The sequence below is a fragment of the Amphiprion ocellaris genome, chromosome 3 (assembly GCF_022539595.1).
Source record: "Amphiprion ocellaris isolate individual 3 ecotype Okinawa chromosome 3, ASM2253959v1, whole genome shotgun sequence".
NCBI classification, from domain to species: domain Eukaryota; kingdom Metazoa; phylum Chordata; class Actinopteri; family Pomacentridae; genus Amphiprion; species Amphiprion ocellaris.
In genome coordinates, this window is record NC_072768.1 from 30,270,092 (window position 1) to 30,296,779 (window position 26,688).

Below are 26,688 nucleotides of genomic sequence, written 5' to 3' on the forward strand. Positions count from 1 at the left end.
TTTGTAGCAATCATAGTTAACTTTTAATGGGGCCCCGTCGTGGCGTTTCAATGCGTCTTTCCAATGAACAAGAACAAGTCAGCTTGCCACACAGATGGAGCCAGGGGTGGATTTACAGTGGGGCAAAAGCGGGCTGCTGCCACCCACCACTGTAGAGCCTTGCCCCTCCAGCTGCCCCCCTAACTTTCATGTTCTTTGACTTACTATGGATCACTTTTGACCCAGGTTATGCATCGAAGGGTTAACAGGTCACCGTTTCAGGACCATTAACTTATAACTGACAGTGACAGCATCTAGACATTGATTATTTTTAATTTATCAGCTTGCAGTACTGTATTGTAAAATCCAGTCACTCTCACACAGGGCTGCCAACTGTCACACATTCTCTGTGAGACTCACGGAAATGACACAGATCTCACTCTCACGTCACACATGCCCTTTCTCATGCTAAATTTTCCTCTTTGTGAATTTTAACTTCAAGAATAGGCAAAGTTCAGCACAGAGCAGTGCTTTTCAGAGATTCAAGTAATTAAGTATTATCTGCTGTTTTATACTTTATTTTACTTTTTAAGAGTTGTAGTTTTCTTTTGTTGGAACACTGGTGTTGTTCCTGTTTTTCTGCATTTCCTGCATTTAAAAGCACTTGGTAGTGTGCTGAAATACTGCATTATTTAACAATAAATTGTTTTTTTTAAAAAAAGCATCTTTTGTTGAAACCATTTACATATATACTACCGTTCAAAAGTTTAGGGTCAATTAGAAATGTCCTTATTTTTGAAAGAAAAGTATTTTTTCAGTGAAGATAATGTTAAATGAATCAGAAATACAGTCTAGACGTTGTTAATGTAGTAAATGACTATTCTTGCTGGAAATGGCTAATTTTTTAATGGAATATCTACATAGTGGTAAGGAGGACCATTTCCGGCAACCATTACTCCTGTGTTCTAATGGTACATTGTGTTAGCTAATGGTGTTGAAAGGCTAATTGATGATTAGAAAACCCTTGTCCAATTATGTTAGCACATGAATAAAAGTGTGAGTTTCCATGGGAAACATGAAATTGTCTGGGTGAGCTCAAATGTTTGATCAGTAGTGCATGGGGCTTACCACATGCCATACCACCATGCCACCTTGCCAAGACCTCTTGCCACCCCATGAAAAATTTTCGAGATCCGCCACTGGAGGGAGCCATATTTTAATTTGAAAATGTCGAGCGGAAGTTGTCGCGTAGCTGCATACAATTGACGTTTCTTTATCGCAGTGCTGCGAGGAGCAAATCTGTTCATAGCAGTAACGTAGCGGATGTTTGACGGTGGACGGGTCGCTGGTACCCGACTGATGGACCGACGGAGGACCGGTTCGGTTCTACTCGGCTCGAAGCCTCGATGTCTGAGTGGATAATGAGAGAGCTGGAGCAGAGAGTAACTTCCACTGTTTCTCATGGAAGTCTTTTTTTATATCTAAGTAGCTGTTTCGGCTCCTGCGCGTAGTTTTCCTTGCGGAGGTCGGTGACAGTCAGCCGTCCAGCTCTGGGAGGTGAGCTGTAAGCTGTTCGTGTAGCACAGGAGCCGTCCAGGTGCTCAGTCAGTCCCGTCACATGTCCTCTGCAGCTCCGAGAAGAACCAGCGTGCCGAACCGTGTTTGCGAGCATTTCATTTTGCTCTCCTTCCAACATGAGCTCCAGCTTCAGTCCAGCACGGTGAGTAAAAGTTGTTGGTTTGCTTGATGTAATAAGTCATCAGTGTTGGTAGAAAAGTCCCCGTGAGTGTGTCATGGCCGCAGTGCTGTCAGGGTTTTGGAGGGTTTTACTTCAATGAGTCGCTGCCAGACAGTGCTGCTGTCACTGGACTGGGAACTGTGTGAGAGAGGTCCATGGCTCATTCCAGAATTGGAGGACATTTTACGTCCCACCCATCAAATTTCAAATAATCCATGTACAAAATGCTAAAATATGCAGTTCTGTAAATTTACTTGTCTTGAGAACAAATCTAAAACGAAAAGTAGGAGAAAAGAATGCTTGAAAATATTTTCTAAATGCCAAATAAGTCTTGTTCCCCCTAAAATGCCATTTTTCTCTTGTCCCACCCCCTGATGACCAAACTGAATCTCAAACAAAAGAGTTGAAATGAAATGTAAATCTTCTTTTTTGGTATTGTTTTTTCAATGATGTCTCTTGGAATTGTGGGATTTTTTAAAATCAACATAATGTTTTAAATAATAATTACTATGCATGGGACATGTGTCCCACAGCAGCTGGTAGAAGACAAAAACAGTGAATCACATGATACACTGGATTTAACATCATCAAACAGTTTTCCTAAAGAATGTGTAGAGCAAAGCTATGTCCTCTCTTCTATTTTTCATATTTTCATAACACTGTCAGCCTTGATTGAATGCCTCACCCTACCTCATATTATCCGGACAAGACAAACTGTTCTTACTTTTTTCTTTACTTTTTTCCATTAACAAATTTGTCCTCTTGGTCAGCAGTAACAGCTAGCTAAATATCTAGAGTCTTCTCTTGAGAAAAAGGTAGCATTAGCATGGATTAGCAACCCTGTTACTGTGATTAGAGTAGGGTTAGCAAACAGCAAATAAAACATGCAATTAAAATGGTACCGTTATTGTGTAAGCTGAGCCGATCGCGCCTTTGATAGTTTATTGCCTCTTATTGATGAATATGGAGCAGAAAATTGTAAAGGGGCAGTTTGCAGCCCAAATGTCTCCCAGTTCTGGAATGACCCCCATGGTTTCATGAACGTGTGTGTGTTGAAACATTGGGGTAGAAAATACCCGATCACAATCACACCATCTGCTTGTTAAAACCTCTGACCTCTGGCTGCCAGATCTGTGCTGCCCGGTACTCTCTCCTTCCACCTTCCAACTTGGCTCACACTGACCTGCTGTCTGGACAGATCTCAGTCCAGGAAGCTGTTGGGTGGACATTCTTTTGTTGCGTGCACAAACTCCACGCCTCTTCTCAAATCAGCAAGCTCTGCCTTCTCTATTGTATTTACTGGGCAGTCCAGAATTTCACTTACTATGACTAGCACAAATATAGACAAATCAATGTGAAACTTGCAGGTGTCAAATCCTGCCTGATCTCACAGCTTCTAATTCAACAAAGTTAGGAAGAAAGAAAAATGCTGTTTTTCAGGTTGCCCTCATGCATTTTAGTGAAACTGTCCAACATTCTTTCAAACAAATCTCTTTAATGTATTAAAGAAGTGTCACCTAAATACTTCTCGAAGACATTGCTGGTGCTGTAAACGTGTGTGTGTCAGAGCCATGGGGCAGTGATAGGATTATATCAGAATAGTAACACTTCACTAGCTGGCTGCATTTTTGTTCTTTATGAAATCCCACAGCCAGATCAAAGTACCTCATCTTTAAACGTCAACTGGCTACTTAACTGGTACCATCTCACTCACTTAAAGCCTCATATCATGGATGCCAGGACTTTGCCACTGATTACACCACTAGCAGACTGTACTTTTAACCCTATATATGTTGACTCATTAAAGAAGGAAGAGATCGTGGAAAAATTCACAGCTTTATTTGCTTTTGTGTTTGGATCTGGAAATAGCTATTGTGTCACGCATGCAATCAGATTTAACAGCCATCATTGAATTTCAGAATTCAACTTTGTGTCCAACTATTGGTTCTCATGATATCCCTAGTGCCCTCATAATGGTCATCCTTAAAACTTATTGTGAAGACTTGGTTTGAGGCTAAGTTTAGGGAAGGTGTCAGTGACTAACTCAAAAAACCCGTACAATGCATTAACAAACCTGTTGGACAAGATGTTCAATAGTTTCACTTAAATGCATTAGATGCAAACCAACATGCAAAAACACAACAAAAAAGTTCATTTCCGTGTACAAATTCCAAGCATGTTCATTCTCTGGCTCGCAATGGAGCCTCTTCATCCTCTGTTGTGGACTTCAACTGTTGGACATAATTTCCCCTTCAGACATGCACTTCTTCCTGGTCACATTTTAGTAAAAACTGCAACAGTAATTTTACTTAGTGGGACTTACTAACATTTCTGTATCACTTTCAACACGGCACAAATCTGAACTGCATGCTATAACAGGTAGACATGCACAAGCAACAGTACTTTGAATTGTGGGAAACTAGTTGTCCACATTTCAGCACCAAAAATATCCCAAAGCGCACAAAAGTTACAGTTGGTAAAATCACAAAACAGCTTTCTCATTCATTTTGTTGGACAATTTCACATCTATTATGCCATATAGACTGCTGGCTATTATGCTCAACTACAGCCATGTCCAATGCACCACTCCTGGCTGGCAGAGAGCTCTTAGTCCTCTTTTCCTTGTAGCATCTTTTTCCAGCTCTGTAATTTGAAATTGCACACTTTTTTTATACTTTTGCACTCTTGGACATTATTCGCAATATGAAACACTTTAACATTTGTACGTCCTTTACATAGGACATTTTGCTTTTTATATTATTCTTATTGTTTATTTTTATTTACTGCACATTTCTAGTTTTTTATCTGTATTTATGGGGGTGGGAGCTGCGATCTTTCTACTGTAGCAAACAAATTTACCCTCAGGGATTAATAAAGTATTTATTTTCTATTCTATTCTATTCTATTCTATTCTATTCTATTCTATTCTATTCTATTCTATTCTATTCTATTCTATTCTATTCTATTCTATTCTATTCTATTCTATTACACTACAATATAAAATGTCCATAAAAATAAAACCCAAAAGTGAGTAAAACGAACACTCATGAATACTACTCACCAATGTTTAATGTAAGTGTGTCTGGACAAATACTATTTTAGTTTTGAAATACTGTTTAAAATGGAAATGCTTTAATGTGGATGTAGTGTAACTTTCAAGAAATACATGCAAGTCAGTCAGACAAATTTTTTACTTTGATTGCACTGGTGTGCCCCTGTTTATGTGCACCAATACATCAACATCATTTAGGTGCAACTAACTGTGGTCAATTCCCATACATGTAGGTAGTTTCCTAAAATAATATTTAAATGATTATAAACAGAAATAAAGGGGAAGATGAATCTCTTCAACATTTAAATTTAACATTTTTTTAAAACATAAGAATGACTTAAATGTAGTTAAAGGGGGTTTTTTGGCTGTGTAATCAGCTGTAGTAAATTTTCTTGTTATTTCTGAGTCCTCAATGCTTTGGGTTGCTCCTTCCTGGCCCTGAAACACTTTTCATTTTTGAGCACCAATGCTCTGATGGCAGACGCACTGTTCCCAGCCATGCTTTGGCTGCATGCTTTGCAAAAATTGAATGCACAGTGTTGGCCATTTTATCATATCAGCTTTTCTCACCGGTTGTGCTGCTGGGTGGACAGTGTGCTGATGTTTGCTCATGCAGTTCAGAGGTGGAGTGTGAACCCAGGTTGTAAGCTACAACTTGCAGATGTCCCAGTAATGCCTCATTATTCAGACTATTGCTAGATGGCACAATTTGCTAATGTTCCAGTGGTACCTCACATAAATTAGAAGATGCTTTTCGTGGTAACTGTAGCGTAGCAGCCAGACAGGTGTGTAACCAGAAATTACTTTTAAATATTATTTTTTGGGCATTTTTTGTCTTTATTTAACAGGACAGTGAGTGAGAGATACAGGAAACATAGGTAGAAGTGTGGGGGAATGACATGCAGTAAATTGCTGAGCTGGGCTCGAACTCATGATCGCTGTGTTGGGGACTATAGCCCTTGTTCATGGGTCGCCCACCCAGCCAGCTGAGCTATCTGGGCGCCCAAACCAGAAATGACTTTGAAAACAGTGAAATGCAGCATCCTAATGCCAGATTTACCTTAGTGGTAACCAAGTGACATCAGTCTATTTTGGCATATCGTCCACAGAGACGCTCATAGAAAACCTGGTATACATGTCAGGCACACCAGTCCAACTGATGAAAATGTTTAGTTACACGTGACAGACTTATGATTGCTGATGAGTGAATGAATAATGAATATATACTTGATTGATCCTTAGTATGAAATTAATTTGTAGCAGCAGCATGTTAACATAGACAACTGAGACAAAAGAGAGCAGAGAAAGAGGGGTGAGGTGAGGTGGGACTGAGCTGATGGAGGTCCCAGAGCTGGTAGGGGAGGGGCAAGCTTGAGAGGATGAAGACAGAAGTTTGGGTTGAAGGAGGAGAGTGGGAGGAGATGGCTTATCTAACCAAATGGTGACACACTGGAACCTAGTCAATGTAGTGTTTTGTGAAGTGACAGAAGCACAAGCTGAGTTGAAGTTAAGTGATTTTATTACTGCTATAAGTTATATTAGATGTTGCCATGGCATTCCAATAAAGTCTTTCCATTTGACTGTGTAATCTTTATTACAACCATTACTATCCTAAGTGATAATGACATTTGTCAATTACACAATGACTAATAAAGGAGCCACTCCAAGAAAAAAATAAATAATTCTAGATTTTTGTCATTTAAATGATAAAATCCTGAATGCGCTGTGTGCATGTGCAAAAATGCTGGGGTTCTGGATAGCTTCCACACCATAATGTTACACATATCCAATTAGAATACATCATTCTAGCTTGTGGTATCTTCTGATGTTTATTTAATATAAAATCATTTCTTAATGAATTGGCAATGGAAGCACACTTTTTTGCATTCTTCCACCCCCAAAGTTATAACATGTGACTGGTTTCCAGATTGAGTGAAGGCATTCTTGGCATAGCTCTGTAATACAGCACATACTGTAGTTATACTCTTTCCTGCTGAAAAAAACACGGTCTTGTTTGATTGTGTTCCAAAGGGGAAGGTCGTGGAATCCGAATGTTGCCGTAATAGGTGACAAAAACAAACTTGTTCAGGCTGACTTTGAGAATGGTCCATTGAAACTACTAACACTCTCTCCCCGTGTTGCTGTGTCGGAGGCAAATGAACAGTAAGTCTATTGTACGGTTGCAGGGCTGTTAATGTTGGAAGACGTAATTCAGCTAATCGTCTGGTCTGAGCTAACAAGCTGCATGAAACGGATACAGAGCAATAGGCAGACACCCTCTCACTCATCTGATCCTCCCTTATTTATCATGTAGTATCTTCATTCATACAGAAAGACAGAACATAAAAGATTGTGCACCGTTATTCCCATTTGATGGACTGTCATGTGTTGCTGATGCCTGTAAGAGCAGCCTTTTCACCTTACCTTCATCTGTGGCTTTTTACAAAATATATTTATGTTGATGCAGCCGGTAGTCTATATGACATGATTCATTACATGATTGCACCATAAAAAATCCAAATGATAACACTTTTAATGTTTGAAAACCCTTCCAAAGTCAAAAAGTAGCTTGGAAAAGTAAAGCACTGCAGATAGGACTGGCTTTGTTTAAAGCATGTGACGATACAACAGGAACCTGACACGGTTCACTCAGCATGCACTGTTTTTTTTGCACAGGGTCCCGTGCGCTCTCTCTCTAATGCTCTAACACACACACACACACACACACACACACACACACACACACACACACACACACACACACACACACACACACACACACACACACACACGGTCCTTTGAAGTTAATGACTTCCGCTGGTAAAATAGACTTCCTCGAAGAACTTGACAGCCAATTAACTCAAACATGGACATACACTCACGTATAGACACACACATAACCATATGTACACCCACATGCCAGTCTGGACTATTTAAGCTTTAACAAGAGTTCTCAAGTTAATACTATTCCCTTCTTCAGGTTTGTGCTAGAAGATTATGAAAATTGTATTTTTCTTCGGCTCCACAATTAATCTTTACGTTCTGGGTTAACTTAAAGTCAGCGTCTCCACACTGCTGGGCTACAACAAACACTTACACACAAATTCATATAGTTATTATATTAGTAGATTAGCACACCTACATCCTGACTGCACATCCCCTTTAAGTGAGGTGACGAAATGAGTGTGATGTGTTATACAAGTAACCTCTGCACTAAATTAATACCTGTCACAAAAAGCTACAACTCACACAGACATGTAACTTCTTCAATAAGGTGTCAGCAGCTAACAGACGTTACAGTCTACACACACAAGAACACAAGCAGCACCAAGGCAAACTGTTCACATTAAATCCCAGCCGCCCTGACTGGGAGTTTGGTGTAGTTTTATACTCTCCAGGTGTGATGTTGGCTGCAGTTGGTTGGATAAAGGTGGAGGGAACTGGGTGGTGGCCCAATCAGACGAGTCAGGAGGCGGGGTGAGCAAGGGCTAGAGTGTAGATCTTCAGCTCCAGGCTAACCAGCTGTGATGAGTGGCAGCTGGGGTTCTGCAGCAGGTTCTCAAGCTCGGCTGTAACTGGGCCGACACAGGCCATCTCCCTATACAGAGGCCCCAAAAATCCACCACAGAAGCGGGACGGCACACAAGCACCAGAGCCGTAACAGAGACAAATGCCACATGTTGATGAGGGGTAGTATCATTATTTCAGTCCACTGTAATCTGCATAGATGAACATGATGGCACAGTAACTGAAAGTCTGTATGTTGTGTCTGCTGTAACAGAAGAGAAACAAGAAAAGCACACTCTGGCAAGGCTGCTCATTCCTTGTATCATTTCCAATGGATAAATCCGCAGTGGTGGATTTTTAGTAGAATCCCAGTCATGTGAACGTCAGCAGACAGCTGACATAGTGTTCACTTCTTATCATAGTTACAGTGACTCTGTGCCGTTATCAGTGATACAAAAATCATGGATCCAGGTTGTAAGTCGCATCACTTGGTTTCTGTGTCATTTCTGACCTTCCCTGAAAATTTCATGTAAATCCGTTAATCTGTTTTTGAGAAATGTTGCTAACAGACAGACAAACCAACGGCCATCATCACATAGCTCTTGCGCGCTCCTTGGCGGAGTCATAATGAATCCCTGTTTATATAATGTTACTACGGCATCCTCCAACATCCTTCACAGCATAGTTGTGTGAAATCTTACTTGCCCTGATTAAGTGTTCGCAGCAGAAACACAGAGCTAGATAAAGTAATCATGATCTCATCCTTCAGGTTAACTGAACATGTTGCTGAACTCATGCTTTATTAATGAGACCAGCGGACACGCCTGCATTCAACAGGCATGACTAATGGCATTAACAGATATCCAGGTCCTGGTAGATATACAATAGGTGTTTGCAGAACACTGTATATTTGAAAATAATTTGAATGAAATTAATTTAGAAAAACTATCAAAAGAACTGAAATTTAAATTTCTTTTTAACACCTTTGGAATCAGAAATTTAGAACCGGTTTTCAGTGTACAACAATTTTATATACACTTGTAAAGACCATGTATATCATGGCAGTCTTGAGTTTCCAGTGACTCCTACAGCCCTTCATTTTTCCGTGATGACAGTCATTTGTAACCAGAAACAGTCATGCATTTTGGTTCTTTTAGAGACTTATTATAGATCTTTTGTAAACATGACACTGTCTCATGGATGGCATTCACTGTTTGCAGCTGTTCACGGGAAAAGAGAAATATTCATGTAACGAATGAAAAGAGATTTTTACATCGTAGCGCCTTTCTCACCTTCGCACAGCTCACCAGTCGCTGTATGATGTAGGTATGAGTGTTGAACTATCAGTTTCATGAAGTTACAGAAATTGTCAGGTGCATTGTTTGTGGCTTTGACCACATTAACTCCTTTATACATAAGGGCAGGTTTCTTTGAGTTGTTCCTTGTCATCGGAGCAGGTGTTCAGATGACACTCTAGAACTGATGTAGATGAGGTCTGACTGGCTTGAAGCTTCTTCAAGTAAACTCATTTGTAGCCGTTATTGACTTGCTTTAAGGGTGTATGTAAAGAGACCAACAGGAGCGTGAGTGATACCGCAGGGTATCAAACCCACAGTGAAACATGTGACTCTGGATATTTAAGTCCTGAGCAGGGGGTTTACTCCTCTAGAGTTTACACCTGCAGCAAATCACCTCCACCCTGAACCAGAACGAAGCAGAACTTTTACATTTTTGAGAGAAATGCTCCACACTGTGCACCTCTGTGGAGAGAGATTTATACTCTAGCAGAATCCATCCATTATCTATACACCGCTTAATCCTCTGTAGGGTCGCAAGGGGTTGGAGTCTATCCCAGCCGACGCATTGCGAAGGCAGGGGACACCGTGTAAGCCCACGCTGCACAGGGAGAACATGCAAACTCCACACAGAAAGATCCCTGATTTGCAAGAACAACTTGAATACTTGAAAAGAAACCAAAGAATGCTGACTTCCTGCCATAGTCACTTGTCTTCGTTCCCAGTGCGTTTATGTGGGCACACAAGGTTGAGAAAGCCAAACATTCCTGACATCACAAGCAGCTCTTTGGAAGATAACATCGGGCTTGAACAGGAGCTATCAGGTTACCATGCAACTCCACTGTGTGCTGTCTTTAAAGCAAAAGAGCCAGCATCCCCAAAAATAGTAAGAAATTCTGAAATTAATGTACATTTTTGAGAGATTTAAGTTTTAATTCAAATTGTTAAGCAAATGCTATCGACACAAATACACAATAGAGGAAGTTTCATTAGTGGTGTCACATTTTTGGATCCCACTGTATGTCCAGGAGATCTTGTAGAACCTGTCATGTTGAATTATACACTCAGCTGTCCATTTATCAGAAGTGTTTGTAAGATATTTTACAGTATGTTTATATGCATCAGGGAACATTAAATATTGGAAGCAAGATGTGAATAAACAGCATTCCAGGTTATGACCTCCAAAATGAGGCCAATGTTGAATTAGCTCTTACGTAAATCTTTTAAGACAAATTGACTGTTAGAATATATATGAACATTGGATTAGACCACATTCATTTTAGCTGGGTTGTTGTTACCCACCTCATAAAACAGGATGCAGACATCAAATTACCACTGAAACGTAGTAGGTTATAGATAGTCTACAACTCAGAATTCTAACCAAAACAATGCTCTTCCAACATTACACTGCAGTTAGAGGAGGATGAAAGCAAAATCCAACTCACAAAATTTGCACCAATAGTGTTTTATGCAAATGTTACATTGTAAGCATAAATACTTGAGCAAATGGTGATGTCTGGTACTTCTGGCAAGTGTTGGTAATGAACTGTCAATACTACAAAGCAGCTATGTGTACATAAAGAAAAATACTGAGAGATAAAGCGGAACTTTTGGAATTATTCGGCTATGAAAATAATCTCTACAGAATTGACTAAGTGGTAATCGACATTGCATTGAAACGTTACTAGTAGTTTTCAGTGGTCAGAAATATTGGGATTTTCGTCGGCCATAAGTACACATGGGTGGAACCTTTAAACAGCCTAACTGAAAGTGGATAACTGTCATTATCAAACCTCTGAAGTCTACCAGACATGACCTCTGACTAAGGTGAACACAGTGTTTTGTAGTATCTGTGCAGTGGACGTTTGTACAAAGTGACTCATGCGGCGTCTAATAAGAGAGCTGCTGCATTAATCACACATTGCAATGATTAGAACAGATATTTAAACCTTTGCTTATCTCCTGTCTGTCTCTTCTTTCAAAAGTAAGTGTGTGTAGGATTGATATATTGATGAACGTTGTGTGTTGGGTGAGTCGGTTGCTGTTATTTTCAGCGCTGTTGCCACTGCTGTTGACATTACCCTGCAAGGCTTTTGTTTGGGAAGGCAATTGCAGGAAATATTGAGTTTTCTTTGCAGATTTCCTCATCTTCTGCCATGCTCATCCTCTTCCGCAGCATTGCTGACTTCCTGTGAAGCTTGTCTGTTTCACATTTATCTTCACACTATGTTGTGTGCAGTTTAGAACTAATACAAATCCTGCTCATCTTGTCATATCATCTTCTCGTTTATCTTCTTTGGACTTGGCACATCTGTTCTTCTAGTAAACTCAGCTTCCCCATTCACATTTCCCCTTACTTTCTCTCTCCGCAGTATTCACATGATTGTTCAGGTGAGTGAGATTGTGTGGCAGTGACCAACTTAGCCTTTTTCATATACAAACCAAAGAATAGCAACACAAGGACAGGAAGTGTTTATATGTACAGTGTATACATTCTTATTTGCAAAATATCTAATATACTTGCAGCAACAGTGTAATATGTAAGATGAAGCTACAGATGTTCAAACTTGAACTCTCATGTTATGCTATACTATCAAGTACGTGTTTGTACTTTTTGTGGGTAGACTAAATAACTCTGGAAAGTTTACCATAGCACTTGTCATTTTCTCATTGTGTCAGTCTTTGAGTTGTAAAATCCCCAGTAAACACTGTAGTGTGTTCTAGCTGGTATGCGTTTTTGCATGAGTAACCTTGGTTTGTGCAACAAAATGATTTTGTGCTGAAGCTTTTTGTTTTTTGCTTTAATTCTCTGAGGCAGATACTTAGAGGTCTAATAGTAATGAAGTCTGTGTTTTTTGCCACAATGTGTGTGGCAAAGTATCGAAATCATCGATCATAAATACTAAACAGTAGAGATGTATGAATCTCTTGAGCTGATTATTGAATAGGTGAATATGTTGCTCACAAAAATAAATGCAGCCACAGGTGTGACTGGAGTGGTGGGAATGCAGAGCGAGCAGAGAAGTAAACTGAACTAAGTGTGTGATTGATATATTGATGAAAGTTCTGTATTGGGTGAGTCGGTTGGGTCACAGAAGAGGAAATCTACAGAGAGCTGCATCCTGCATATACACACTACGTTCAGTAGTTTGGGATCACTTAGAAACTTCCTTATTTTTGAAAGAAAAGCTTCTTTTTCAATGAAGATAATATTAAATGAATCAGAAATCTAGTCTAGACATTGTTAATGTGGTAAATGACTATTCTAGCTGGAAACAGCTGATTTTTAATGGAATATCTCCATAGGGGTACAGAGGAACATTTCCAGCAACCATCACTCCTGTGTTCTAATGCTACATTGTGTTAGTTAATGGTGCTGAAAGGCTCATTGATGATTAGAAAACCCTTATGCAATTATGTTGGCTCAGGAATAAAAGTGTGAGTTTTCATGGAAAACAGGAAATTGCGTGGTTGACCCCAAACTTTTGAACGGTAGTGTATGAAGAAGCATCACTCTGGCTGTTTTTGTAAAAATGTTGAAGAAACTTGCACAATAGAATTCAGATCAAGCCACTTACTTATGTGTCCACTAAGGCCAGTGTTCTGTGTTCTGCATCTGTGAGTATGTCAGGGTCAGCGTGATGTAACTTTAGTCTTCTTTACAACACTGTAACAGACTGCGTGGACTCCTCCATGAATGTCTGCGTGGAAAATATGTGTCCGTTTAGTGACTATGCTGCAGTGAGCAGCAGTGTGGATGCTCAGCTCTGCTACTGCACATGTCCTCTCATGTGGATTTCTATGTGGTCCTGGAAATAGTATATTAACAACAACAACAAAGCATTTATGATTGTCGCACGTTTGTTTGCATGTCTACAAGGGAGTATAATCAAGACTTTATACTTTCCGTGCCTGCGAGTTCGCTAGGGTCAGCCCATGTCTGTGAGAGTTTATATGTCTTTGATGTCCAAGGCTGTCCTTGTGTGTGTCCATAAGGGAATATAAATAATCAGAGCTTGTGGCATTTATCAGAATGTGTGCCATTATATTCTTTATTGGTTCTGAACACTTAGCAAATCGATTTGAAATGATGGGATTCAGTCAACTTATGCAGCCCTGTCTGTGTCATTAGCAGCTGCAGTACTTTTGAACTGCAGGTGTCAACTAAAAAGCTTTCAAAGTGTTTTTGTTTCCAGTTTTTTTTATCCAGGATCACAAATTTGCAGTAATAAGACCAGGTGTTACATATTGAAATAAAGCTACATAGCATGGAATAAGATTGTATACTCTGATATCTCCAGCACCAGACAGGAAAGTTTGTTCCCTGGTGATAAACCATTTGGACTGGGGTCATAAACGAGTTGCAGGTGTAATTAATAACAAATCAACACCTTGCAGGAGTGATTTAAATAACCTGGGTTCAGCAGGAGCAGCCACATTGACTGAGTCCCAAAGTAAAATAGGTTAATCATCTCAGTTTAAGAGATAAATGTAAGAATAGCTTCTTGACAAAATCTTTACTTTGCTCTTTTACAGTAGGACTAAACAAAGAGAATCCTGATATTTTTACATATAACTTAAATCAATCTTGTGCCTCAGTGCAGATTCACAGAGCTGCTATCATGGTTGTAGGCTATTAGTCATGTTCACATTTTGGAGCAGATTCTCCGTGATTAACTCGGTCTTCATCGGAGATGTTATCAACAGGGTGTAGTCACAGATTAAATTATCAGTTCAAAGTCTACTTTGTATGTCTTTTAAACTTCCCATACAGCAGCTTAACTTTTACGGTTTTCCATGAAAGGTTAACGTAGTGATACAGTTTCTCTGCATGCACAGCCAGCTCTCCAGCCAAGCAGTGTCCCTCAGATACAATCAGTGCTGTCCAGTGGGGGGGTTCTTTTCTGTTAACAGAATGTTTTTGCAACTTTTCCAACCTGACTGGGGGACATGAATTAAATCCTTAAATGTATTTTAACATGAGTATTAATATAGAATTTACTTTCAGTGTGGTTATACGTGGCACTGAACGATATTAGACTCACGACAAGCCAGTAATTAGCCCGCTGCACTCCAGTGACAGTTAAGCTGCTTATTGGCCAGCTGGAGATTAACCAGAAAGTCCACTTCACAGGGGTACACACACACACACACACACACACACACACACACACACACACACACACACACACACACACACACACACACACACACACACACACACACACACACACACACACACACACACACACACACAGAGCAAGTCATGTGATGCTTAGAGAAGCAGGAACAGTCTGTCAGCTCATTACCAAGCTCGTTCTACTCCACTGGAATGATTAAAATGATTTTTTCCATTGGCCAGTAGAGTGCAGGGTTTGTCCCTGATTGACTAAATCAAAGGTGTGCAACTTGTACTGCATGAAAGTATCCCGTCTATACATGATGGGGACAAAATGTTACTGGAGAACACAAGCAAGATGAGCTGAGTTATTACGGTGTTTTATGGTCTTTAAAGATATATATTTTCAGCATATATTGTCACTTTAAAATTGAAACTACAAATAAAATATTTGCCAAAGTAAAAGAAAAGCACAAATATGTTAATGCACTTCTTGTTCTTGTGTCTCTGAAAGACAAAAAAGTAAGAAAACAACCCTAAAACCACTATCTATATTCTTTATTGCTGACGATTGTCACTCTTACTAGCAGCCCTTATATTGTATGTGGAGAAATCCAGATACAGGCCTGCTGTGGCTGTTGTAGGTTGCTAAAGCTATGATTAGACAGTGTTACTGTTAGGAGAAAAGACTTAATGAATGGTCAGCTATCAGTAACATAAAATGCATTAGGTATTTGCTTAATTACCTGCATTCATGACTGATGGTGCCACACTTTGTGCATCCGTTTGCTTATATGTAGGTTGGCATGGCTCCATGAATTAAGATAGAGGCTTTGTTAAACTGTGTGTTGCGGAGTAAAAAAAACAAGTGACAAAGATTCTGCAAGTCGTTAAGGTGCAGTGTTATGTCATTGTCCTAAAAACAACTGGAAATTATTGTAGGCTAAGCTGTCCACTGGTGTTACATGATTGTTGTAATATGTGTCGAAATTTTATTCAGGAAGTCATAACTTAGATATTAGGACAGCCACATGAGACGCTTAGTTTTGGATTATTTGTGACTTACAATTTCTGATGATATCATTATTTCCAGTGTTCATTGCTAAAAATGTCCATAAAATCACTGAGAAAAAGATGCTCCGTATTTTGACCTTGTCTGGGAATTCTGTTTTTAGTATCAGAATAAGATTGAGCAGGTCTGTTGTGTCATATCAAAGCCAGTTCGTGGTTTCCAGATCTACATGCACTGACAGATGCTTACTTTGAAAGAAGGCAGTGGATGCACAGGCAGCTTTATTCATAGTAGTATATTTATATGTCGCTCAGTCACATGACCCCATATATTGAGCATAAAAACCACGCAGGGCTCCCATGGATGTTTCTTAAAGGTTGTGACTTTGCACTTTTTACAGGCCATTGCAGCTGGTTGCAGATTGGGCTATAGCACTGTGACGGTATCATTAGTACCATAGGGACCGTGGATGGAAAGGATATAGCTACAAATCGAAGCACCTCCAACTGTTTTAATTGCAAATCTTTTCATGAATTGTAATAATGATGAATTGCTAATGTGCAAATAATGGAGAATGTCCTTTTACAGCCTCTTCACAAAGCAAATATTTGTTTTGAACACAATATATTTTCTGGAACATGCGCAGTCATGTGCACATGGATGTCTGCTGGGGGCTTGATGACAACATTTGCATCATACATACCCTTGCAGACATGTGAAAAGCATGAATTTGCCCTTCATTATTTTTAAAGCTTTCTACCAGCTGTGTTCCAGCATATCTGGAGCCATACTCATGACCTGTAAAACACAGTTTTTCATTGCTATTTTAGGTGCTGTTGTACGCAACCCATCTATAAATTATGTTAAAGTCTCATTTCCAAGTACAGGAATACTAACAAGATTCTAATCTACCAAACGCATGCAAACTTTGTAAACAAACAATGCCATAGTGCTGAAAATGTCATTATGGTAAAAACTTCAAAATCTCCTTTCGCTTTGATTGTTTACAAGAAGAATTCAAGTTTCCCAAAGACGTACCTTTACTATGGACAGACAAAGCTATATCGGTCAATATATAATTGAGAGACTTTTGAAGTCCATGGGATATATCTTGCATACATTTTTATGAGAAGTAAAAGAAAACTAATGTTTTTTGTGTTCATTATGATCATGTCTTTATGTCCGTGTAGTTTCTCATTCATCCAGGTCATGGTTATCCAAAGTTGTTTAAATCAATCATGTCTTTACAAATTCCATAATTATTTATTATGGACACAATCACTTATTCACAAAAAATGACTGGATATCACTAAAATGTAAACTAAATAACCGTCCGTACTTAATAACAACCACCTTCTAATTAGCTAAACAATAATAAAATGAACTTATTCAAAAATTGTTTTGATTGTGTTCTTTTTATTAAGTTGAGATAATCATGACAGATATTTCTTTTTTGGCAATATGTCAAAATTTATATGGAAAATAACAAATTGCATCTGTGTCCAAGAAATCACTTTGAACTAAGTTCCCCATTACAAAAACACCTCTCAAGGAAGTGTGTTAATTCCAGATCACATGACCTGCTCCACATGATGTCATTTCCTCCTGAAGAAAAGACTGCCAAGACTCCAAGGCTTTCTGAGTTATTTAATATAAAGCAGTTTGTGAGTCAAGTGTGGATTTATCGCATGTCAGCAGGTTTACTACAGTATCTTTATAACTTTCAATTTCAATTTTACTCAATTGTATATATAGTATTTAGAAGAATCTTTCTCTAAAAATGCCATGTGGCGTTTGGTTAAAGGTGGCCATGTTGATTTTAGGCCTGTAAACAGCAAAAACGTCAACTATGTTACAAAAAGTTCCACAATTATATATTGACCTATATGTATTTGCATGTTATGACTACTGTTTAATCCAGATGATTGTAATTGTTGACACATATAAACTGGATGATAATAAGTTTCTGACAATCATTTTTAGGTGTCTGCACTACTGCGCCTGTGTGGCTATGTTCAGAACATTTTACATCAGATGTGCTTACAGCTGTGTGTTGCTGTTGGTATGGACAGTGTGTGTTTTATCTCAGCCTCACACGGTGCCAGCCTCCATAAATCTTCACTGGGAGGTTTTCCGGATTCCTCTGTTTAAATTCCTCCCCTAGCACTACTATTTGGTCCTTCTGTCTCTTTTCTCTAACCTGCTAACTGATATTGTGTATATCCAGTAACATTTAGTAACAGTAAAAACCAGGGCAAAGACAAACAGGAAGCTTTCTTCCAACAACATTTAAGGACTTACTGTAAACTTATGATGTCTGTTTGTAGCACCACGGTATGGAGCAGCATTCTACAGAAACCAGTGTCACTGTGGATCAGAGGGCAGAGAAGGTTGTTTTCTGAATGGGCTGGTGACTTAATCCCCAGCATCTTCATGTGCCTGAGTGTCCTTGGGCAACATGCTGAACCAACAGTTGCTCTCAGCAGCAGTCTAGCACCTTGTTGTAGTGTGTGAATAGTTGATGAGAAATATTATACAGCACTTTTTAGTCGGACTGCATTGTACAGGGAAAAACTGGCATTCTGATGTTTGTTTATTTGTGATACAGTGGTCCCTCACCATATCACGGTTCACTTTTCGCGGTCTCAGTGTATCGTGGATTTTTAAATTGCATTTGGTATCGCAGATATTTTGCTGTATCGCGGGATTGGGCTGTATATAGGTATTTTTTACATATTTATTGTTGTGGAGAGCTATGTTGAAGACTGGCACTGGAGAAAGGACCTTTAATGCACTCTGTAACTGGCGGGTGCTTTTATTTTGATACACACGAAGAGAGACACTATATGAAATGTGGCAGGAAGTCATCAAACACACTATACTTCACACTCACGGTCCTGACAACACTTAACCAAACTATCTAGGCTGGCTAAATCACAAAAACACAATAAAACACAAACACTAGTAACACTGTAACACTAATAGAAACCACAGTAATGACAGTTTAACCCTCAACACCCCGAACTCCCATGATGCATTGCAGCACAACAGTTTGCTACATTATTTGAATTATTTTGCAGTAAAATAGGCATTTTCTAACCTAAAAAAAATAAAAACAATATAAAAATGTATATAAAAATATAATAATTAAAACATGAAAAGAATATTTAATGGAAATAAAATGTGTACAGCGCTGGGCTCTGATTGGCTCAGCGACCATAGCATCTCCTCTGTCTGCCCTGTGTAGCAGCAATCAGCATCTGGCCTTGTCCATTTCACATAGACGCCTGATCGCTGCACATAGTGTGGGTCTGTGGTGTTGTGCAGTGTGTGGAGAGGGGTTATAAAGCCTTTAAATATATATAAATAATAAAATTAAATATGGTCACTACTACTTAGAATCTTGTCTATCGCGGGGAGGGGGGGGTCTGAAATGTAACCCCCACGATAGACGAGGGACCACTGTTTATATCAGGGTACTAACAAAACACGCATTCTCTCACCTTAAGAATTAATAATAATTTTGATTGGTCGGAGTGATTTTGGAGGGGAAAGCATTTTCAAATGAATAAAAATGTTTGAGTACAAAACTATCCTTTGTTGAACTCCAATTTTATACAGTTTCTTTTTACGTGCTAAACAAAAAAAAAGCAGGTGAGAGCTGTAACTACTCTGAAGAGATTTTATAAAAGGGACATGACAGTAGGTGCTTTACTGATTGCCTGTCCATGATACTATTGTGCACCTCTATCACTCCAGGCTAAAGTAAAAGCCCTGGCAAGTTATGATATTATGCCTAAAACATTTGGTCTGTGAAGATGTGTGATGTCTCTAAAGGATCCAGTAATACTGTTTTAATGAAGTCTCTTTTTTGTAAATAGGAAAGTAGTACATATAGTAGTAGTAGTACATATTTTAAACACCAGTTGAAAAATAACAATAGTAGTTAAACACTAGCCTCCTGCTTAGTTTACAACAAAAGCCTTAAAATAAATTAATTTGTTATCACACAATAACTTGTAAGATGGTATTAAGTTAGTGAACTTGGATGAATATGATCAAGCACAGAACCCTTTGGTTTGCAAAGAGCCAAAGTACAATAAAGTGTTTGTCATCACAGGTAAACAACAAAAAGACTAAATTGAACTTTTCAATTATGTAAAATCAGGTCTGTTTCCTAACAGAGTACCTAGCAGATAAAGACATCTTAACATGTCTTTCTCTCAACATATGCATTGTTTTGGCAAATATAATATTTTGACTTCACATTCATACATCCGTATGCATTACTCTCTAAAGCTCACAAATCTATGAATAAACATGAAAGTCTTTCCACCATTGCAGGGTTGAGATCGAAATGTTAGCAAGTGACAGTGTTGCCACTCGCACAGAAATTTTTTTTCGTCACATGCACATACAGTATGGCAGTGAAATGCAGTGACTTTCCACCAGGATTAGAAATGCAAAATGCTAAAATAGGTAAAAATATAAGCTACAAAAAAAAAAATACAAATAATGCAAAAAATACAAATAGGAAAAACTAAAAAAAAATACAAGAAACACAAACGGGTAAAATGGAAATGGCAACAGTGAGGATGTGCATTTACACAGAGAAAGTGCAGTCTGTATGATGTGTATGTGCAATGTTGCAATATTTACAGTTATGTGTTTATAGTCCTTGTTTGTGTGGTGCTGACTTGAGGTCAGAGTTGATTGTCCTGATAACTTGAGGGCAGAAGCCCCTTCTGAGTCTTTCTGTTGTCACCTTGATGAAGCAAAAGCAGTGGCTGGAGTGCAGCCACTCAAACAGTTTGTTGTGAGGGTGTAGAGGTTCCTTCATGATCCTGTTCACCCTGGCTACGCTCCTCCTGGTGTGGATATCCTGGAGGGTAGGGAGTGTTGTACCCATGGTGCGCTCTGCTGACCTCAGCACCCTCTGCAGGGCTCATTTGTCATGAGCAGTGCTGTTCCCGTACCACTGGGTGATGTTTCCAGTCAGCACACTCTCCACCACCCCAGAGTAAAAGGGCCTCATGCAAAGCCCCTCTATAGCAGAGCTGCACAGATGCTTGACGGCAGACTTGGCAGGTCGTGTGTTTTGCATCATGCATGTGTACGTTCCTCTTTTGTCCCTTGAGGGTGTTATCAGGGAATTTATCTCTGCTTCCACAGTATTATTCAGGGTCACTGATGAATCCTTTGCTCCTCGTTCTATTTAAAGAAACCCCCCAAAGACTTCTTGACTTTCTTTGCCTGGGACGCAGCTTTCAATTTAGTGCTGCGGCTTGATGTTTTCTGGCATTCCATCATTTCTGATGTTGCTCTGGCCTTGACTTGGGGCTTGCTGTCTTCACCGATGTAATCCATCTTAAACTGGGCTCAAGATGCCACATCTAGCAACTCCTGAGTAGCTTCATCTTTACATTACTGTTCAAATGTTTGGGGAAACTCGGACAATTTCATGTTTTCCATGAAAACTCACACTTTTATTCATGTGCTAGCATAATTGCACAAGAGTTTTCTAATCTTCAATTAGCATTTTAACACCATTAGCTAACACAATGTAGCATTAGAACGCAGGAGTGATGGTTGCTGTAAATGTTCCTCTGTACCCCTATGGAGATATTCCATTAAAAATCAGCTGTTTCCAGCTAGAATAGTCAATTACCACATTAACAATGCCTAGACTGTATTTCTGATTTATTTATTGTTATCTGCATTGAAAAAATGCTTTTCTTTCAAAAATAAGGAAATTTCCAAGTGACATCAAACTTTTAAACGGTAGTATACATGTTCTTTCACCATTACTCTCCCAGGATGTCTTTTGGGGGGATTTGTACATCATAGAATTGAACATTGCCTATTGCCTACAGAGATAAGCCATCGCAGTGACATCGGAATAAATTTAATGTCCAGATGACCTCGGTAGTTTAGAATACTGCCAGAGTTTAAGGAGGTGGAGCAATCTTGCACCAGCAGAGGGAGTTATCAGATCAGCCCCTTCTCACCGTAGCATTACTACAGGACACTGTCTGCAGTACACTGACAGTACAAATAACATCAAATTCTCATTGAATTGACTGGCTTCCTGCGCAAAGTTCAGTTTCTTTTCTCTTTGTGTGTCTCTGTTGATTAATTTTCATTTAACACTTAAACTAACTAGTCTGTGAGTATTACTATTCATTTTGAAGCTAGTGAGAGCCTTTGGAAAAAAAGGTCGAGTCATGGAATTTGTACACAAGTGGTAGTGAAATGAGTAAAAACTGCCTTCAGTATCGTTTATATGTGAGGGAGCACAAGGAAAGACACTTAAGAAAGTATAGCAAAACAAATATTGGATGCTTTTTAAATAACTGTTCATATATGCACAGTAGATGGGTGTTTTGCATACGAACACTGTAAAGCATGCACAGTATTGCCCTTGCAGGGTAGTATTGCGTAGACTTTATGTGTACACAAATTCCAGGCTGCATACAGATGTCCAAAAGGAGATTCACAAAGAAACTCACAGACTTGGTCAGGTGAAGAAATTTCCTCTCATATTCCTGGATGTGTAGATTTTAACATAGTCGAAAGTATTGTGGTCACGTTAACTGTCAACATCAAACTCCAGGTGCATCCAGCTGTTTTATGTATTTTGTTGTGCATCTCCTCACTCCCAATACATCAAATGGATGTTTGAAGACTCTGGAAATAGGTTCTACACCCAGTAAAATGGTCGCAAATTGCTGACTGAGAAACTAGCTGCTTTTAAATAAGTCCCGTGAACTAACTTTTAATAAAAGTAATAGTGAAATTTGACTTACAACTAAACATTTGACTGACTGGATAGGACATATCCAGCTCTCTTGTGTATGTATTGAAAATGCTGAGATATAATTTATGATCCATATCAACTTAGCTCTCATGCCTAACTAACAGATGATTAATTAGGAGTCTTGTTTGTGTCAACTTGATCGTTAATCAACATTAGCATTAATGAGGCTAGCTTAATAATGTTGACAACCTGTAGACACAAAATGAAAATGAGGGCTGCTACTCTGTTGAACTACAAAAATGCACAATTAACTCACGTTACAACAGTGATGTTACAGATGAAGGTGTTGTTTGACTCAATCTTTAACCAACAGACAAACATTTTTGTGTTGCCATTAAGAAATTAATGTTATTTCACGAAGATCCACAAATAATACAATTGATAGAATGATTAGAGGAGGAGGATGTAGAAATGTTGAAGTTAAAGCAAATATACCTGGTCAGTCAGGATATTAGAAATGGGAAAGGCAATGGCAAGATTGTGTGTGTGTGTGCATGTGTTTGTGTACTTTCATGTGTGCGTGTACGCAGAAAAAGATTTCCGTTGAAAACTAAATGGAGAGAGAGATCCTGACAGTATTACTTAGTGCAGTATTGCGTTGATCCAGCCATATAGGGCTGAAGTAGTGGTTCTGCATTTTGTTTACACATTTCAGTTGAACTACATCAAAAAGGCAGAAGTATGACAGACTACATATTTTTATCGGAAACAATATGTTCAACAGGGAGAAGGAGGGGCAGGAAAAATGGTTGTCAGCAGGGAAAAAGACAAGGGAGGACCGCCTTGCTTTTTCCTGTTTCCTTCTCTCTCCTCCCCCTCTTCTTGTAATCGGTGTGGTCAAGAGAAAGGAAAGCAATTGGAGAGTGGACGAAGGATTGACAACTGACAGTGATGGGGAAGGAGAAAAAGGGAAATAGACAAGAACTGCACCTGGAAAAACTTTGTTTTTCCTACTGATCAAAAAAATAAGAGACTGATGCCAAAAAGAGTGAATTAAGAGAGAAAGGAAAGCGAGTGACTAAAAACTATACCAACTAAGAAGACTGAGCACGTGTTTCTGGAATCGGGTTGATCCATCGCTAGGACACCTTGACCTCGACCACCTCAGCTACCATGTACAGTGGATATGGAGGTATGAACAAATGTGGTGAAGCTCTGTGAGACTGACTCATCTGTAATTATTAACTTTCTGTGTTTGTCAAGATGAACTTCCAGTTGCTGGTTAACAGATGTGTAACTTATTATGAAGTGATGGTCAGAAAGTTCCCTCCAGCAGCAAAAATAACTAAACCTAGGATTTGTTTGGCGCAAAACTTCTTTGTTGTATCACATGATTAAGACTGATACACACTTGTGTATCTTACACACTGCATCAGATCAGCTGACTTTCCCTTCACCACTCAAACTGATAGGAATCTTTATCGGCACTTGTAAAATGAAGTACATTCCACAAAACACTGAACTAAGAAAGAAAGTGGTGGCAAATTTACGGAACAATGTTGGGTTTGAATGTCTGGCTTTAGTGCTCACCACTGAGCAGCATTTATAAGCGGTTGCCAGCTGAGGGACACCACCCTTGACACAGCTGACCACCTGAGGAGTGTGTAGGTGTCAGAGGTATATCCATGGACTGATTTCAGTCCTGCCTCCGTGACAGTTTGGTGGTGGCAAGAACAGGTCGTAAGTCAAAGCTGCTTTGTGGAGTTCCTCAAGGTTCAGTGCACAGCACAATTTTGTTGTTGTTGTTTTTTCAGTATAGGTTAGGGTCTGCCTACCTACCTCTAGGATATTTTAAAACACACAACATAAGTTTCCATTTTTTATGGACACCCACAGCAACAATTTGAGTGAAATTTTCTCTTTTTAAAACTACCTTGAAAAATGGTTGTCTGTTATCAAAAAGTAATCCAGAAATCATTGGAACTTGGTTCTCACTCCCACCGTATCACTCAGAAGCAAAGACATGTTGTTCTATTTGACAGCAACCTCAGCTTCACTGGTCACATTGTCCTTTTTCAATCAACTGAGAATTTTAAGTATCAAGCTACCATATACCTGGGAACTGTTATTCATGCCTTCATTTCATCCTCATTTACTTTAACTTTCTGTCCTCGGTTTTAAAAGAATCCATGTTCTGCATCTTGGGGTTCCTCCCCTTAAGTGTGTGATATAGCTGCTTTGTTGTGCATGTAAAAAGTCCATGCCTAAGGCAGTTGTTTGGTCCAAAAGAAAACACTGCTACTTAACTGCTTCAAGCACCTTGTTTGACGTCAAACTTGTTTATTCAGTACTTATCTGCAACACTTTGTAACATATTTGCATAATCGTAGTCTAGCTTAGTTTAGCATGCCTTCAAAATATGAATGAGCAGTCAATATTTCCTTGATAGAGCTTTTGTGCCATGACTACATCTTTCTACCTGCACTCAACGATCTGTGGTTGTATTTCTTAACCAATATTGACCCACTTTTGTTGAGCCAGCTGACCAGTCAGAGCAGTCTGGGCTTTTCAGATGGGGATCCTTAAAGAGACAGGAGCTAAAATAGACCCTTTGAGGTGAGGTACCGCAGCAATGTACATAGTGAGAAAAAAAAAAAAAAAAAAAAATATATATATATATATATATATATATATATATATATATTACATTTTGAGATGTTTTACTTTTGAACTCTTGAACCTCCTTTATTATCGTTTTAATCTTTGTGTTTAATATTTTTCTGATTCTTGATTTCTGGAGAGCACTTTACTTTAAACAACGTTATTGTTTTTTCATTCATTAACTATAAATATGATACACACTGAAATGATACTTTCACCTTTATGATGTTTTCTTGGAGCAAGCATATCTATAATGTAATGCAGTTGGGTTATTCCTATGACTCAGTAGCTACAGACTGAAACTGCACCAGACTTTTCCTGACCCTGCCCTCCGTGCAGGATGTTACTCCCTCCTGGGTTTCCTTATCCTAATACATTGATGTGAGAGAGGGAAGTGCCTGGAGTTATGAAACTAAACTGTATGTACAGTATGTGGGAATATGAGAGGACAGTGTCTGAAACCGTGGTGTTGAAAGGAAACCATTAACATGAGATTTAAAAACATTAGCAGGCTTTGCATGTGTCCTAAAAAATCCCAGAATTTTCTAGATCAGTCCTAGCTCTAGTTCTAGAACAGTCCCGGAGATTAAAAAAAAATAGTAAAATGTCCTGAAATCGACTGAGATGACCTGGAGGATCATTTTCTTTAACATCTTTCTCTGAGAGCAAACTGTGAGGTCTCCAGCCGGTAGCTGAAATTTTGTTCAGGTACCTGCTGAAGTTAGAAGGCTGAAAAACTCTAAGCACCTCACAAATTTGAGAACTTTTGAATACACAGTGATTTATTCAAGGTGGTGATCATCTTAGCCAGGTCACTCAGCACAGTGCTGTGTCAGTGCTGAACAATGGTCTAGCTGTACCCCATTATCATTCTGTTATAGAGGGGAAGAAGGCTATGGTATGTTTGTATTTCCTTAAACAAGTTACAGTTGTCAAGGGCAACGCTAGACCCAGGATATATGTCATTGTCCCAGCAAAACAGTAACAGGGCATGGCTTGGCTGCAACATTTGCTTACACGGAGGCAAGCATTGTCAATAAAATGGCAAATTCATTGAAAAATCAAGCAGAGCTGTTTTGTTGCACAATCCTGACCTTGGGCAACACTTGAAATTTCCAGCATGTTAGGTTGCTGCTCAGAGGTCGTCGTTGTTGTTTCCTATAGTGAGCGGGATTCTGAAAACCGTAACATGCAAATAGTGGAAGAGGAGCAGAAACCTGCGTAAATGTGTTCCAAAATGGGCAGGCCACATATCAGAGTCTACAAGGGTACTTAAAGAAGTTCTCAGCCTCCCCTGGAAACAAAGGATGTAGCTCCCATTTTGGGACATAACTGTATACTATAAAGCCTTGTATCACTGTCCACAAAAACTCAAATGAATAAAGCAATCAAAGAATAGAGGAGTGTTCCGAAGAACTTCAAGCTGGCTGCTGTTGCTCCAAGACAATTCATCTGTCCACACAGCACTGGTGGCAGAAGCAGCCAAATGTTGCCTCATGCTCCATACTCACCCATCCTACACCGACTGATTGCCACTTGTGCTGTGTGGACAAGCACATTGTCCTGGA

The 26,688-nt window shown here is 39.2% G+C and overlaps 1 protein-coding gene across 2 annotated transcripts in view; it reads left to right on the forward strand.

Moving 5' to 3' along the window:
* The first annotated feature begins 1,273 nt into the window (after positions 1-1,273).
* The window catches only part of ripor1 (RHO family interacting cell polarization regulator 1), a 62,942-nt gene continuing 37,527 nt past the window's right edge, over positions 1,274-26,688 (forward strand). The window contains exon 1 of one of the 2 annotated variants that reach the window (XM_023281410.3): positions 1,274-1,699. Coding sequence is in view for 1 of the 2 variants with exons in the window: in XM_023281409.3 (XP_023137177.2) it covers positions 23,633-23,651 (19 nt within the window). In the remaining variant the exon portion in view is untranslated. Of the gene's footprint in view, positions 1,700-23,363; positions 23,652-26,688 lie in introns of those variants that run through there. The other variant, XM_023281409.3, reaches the window with a different exon arrangement.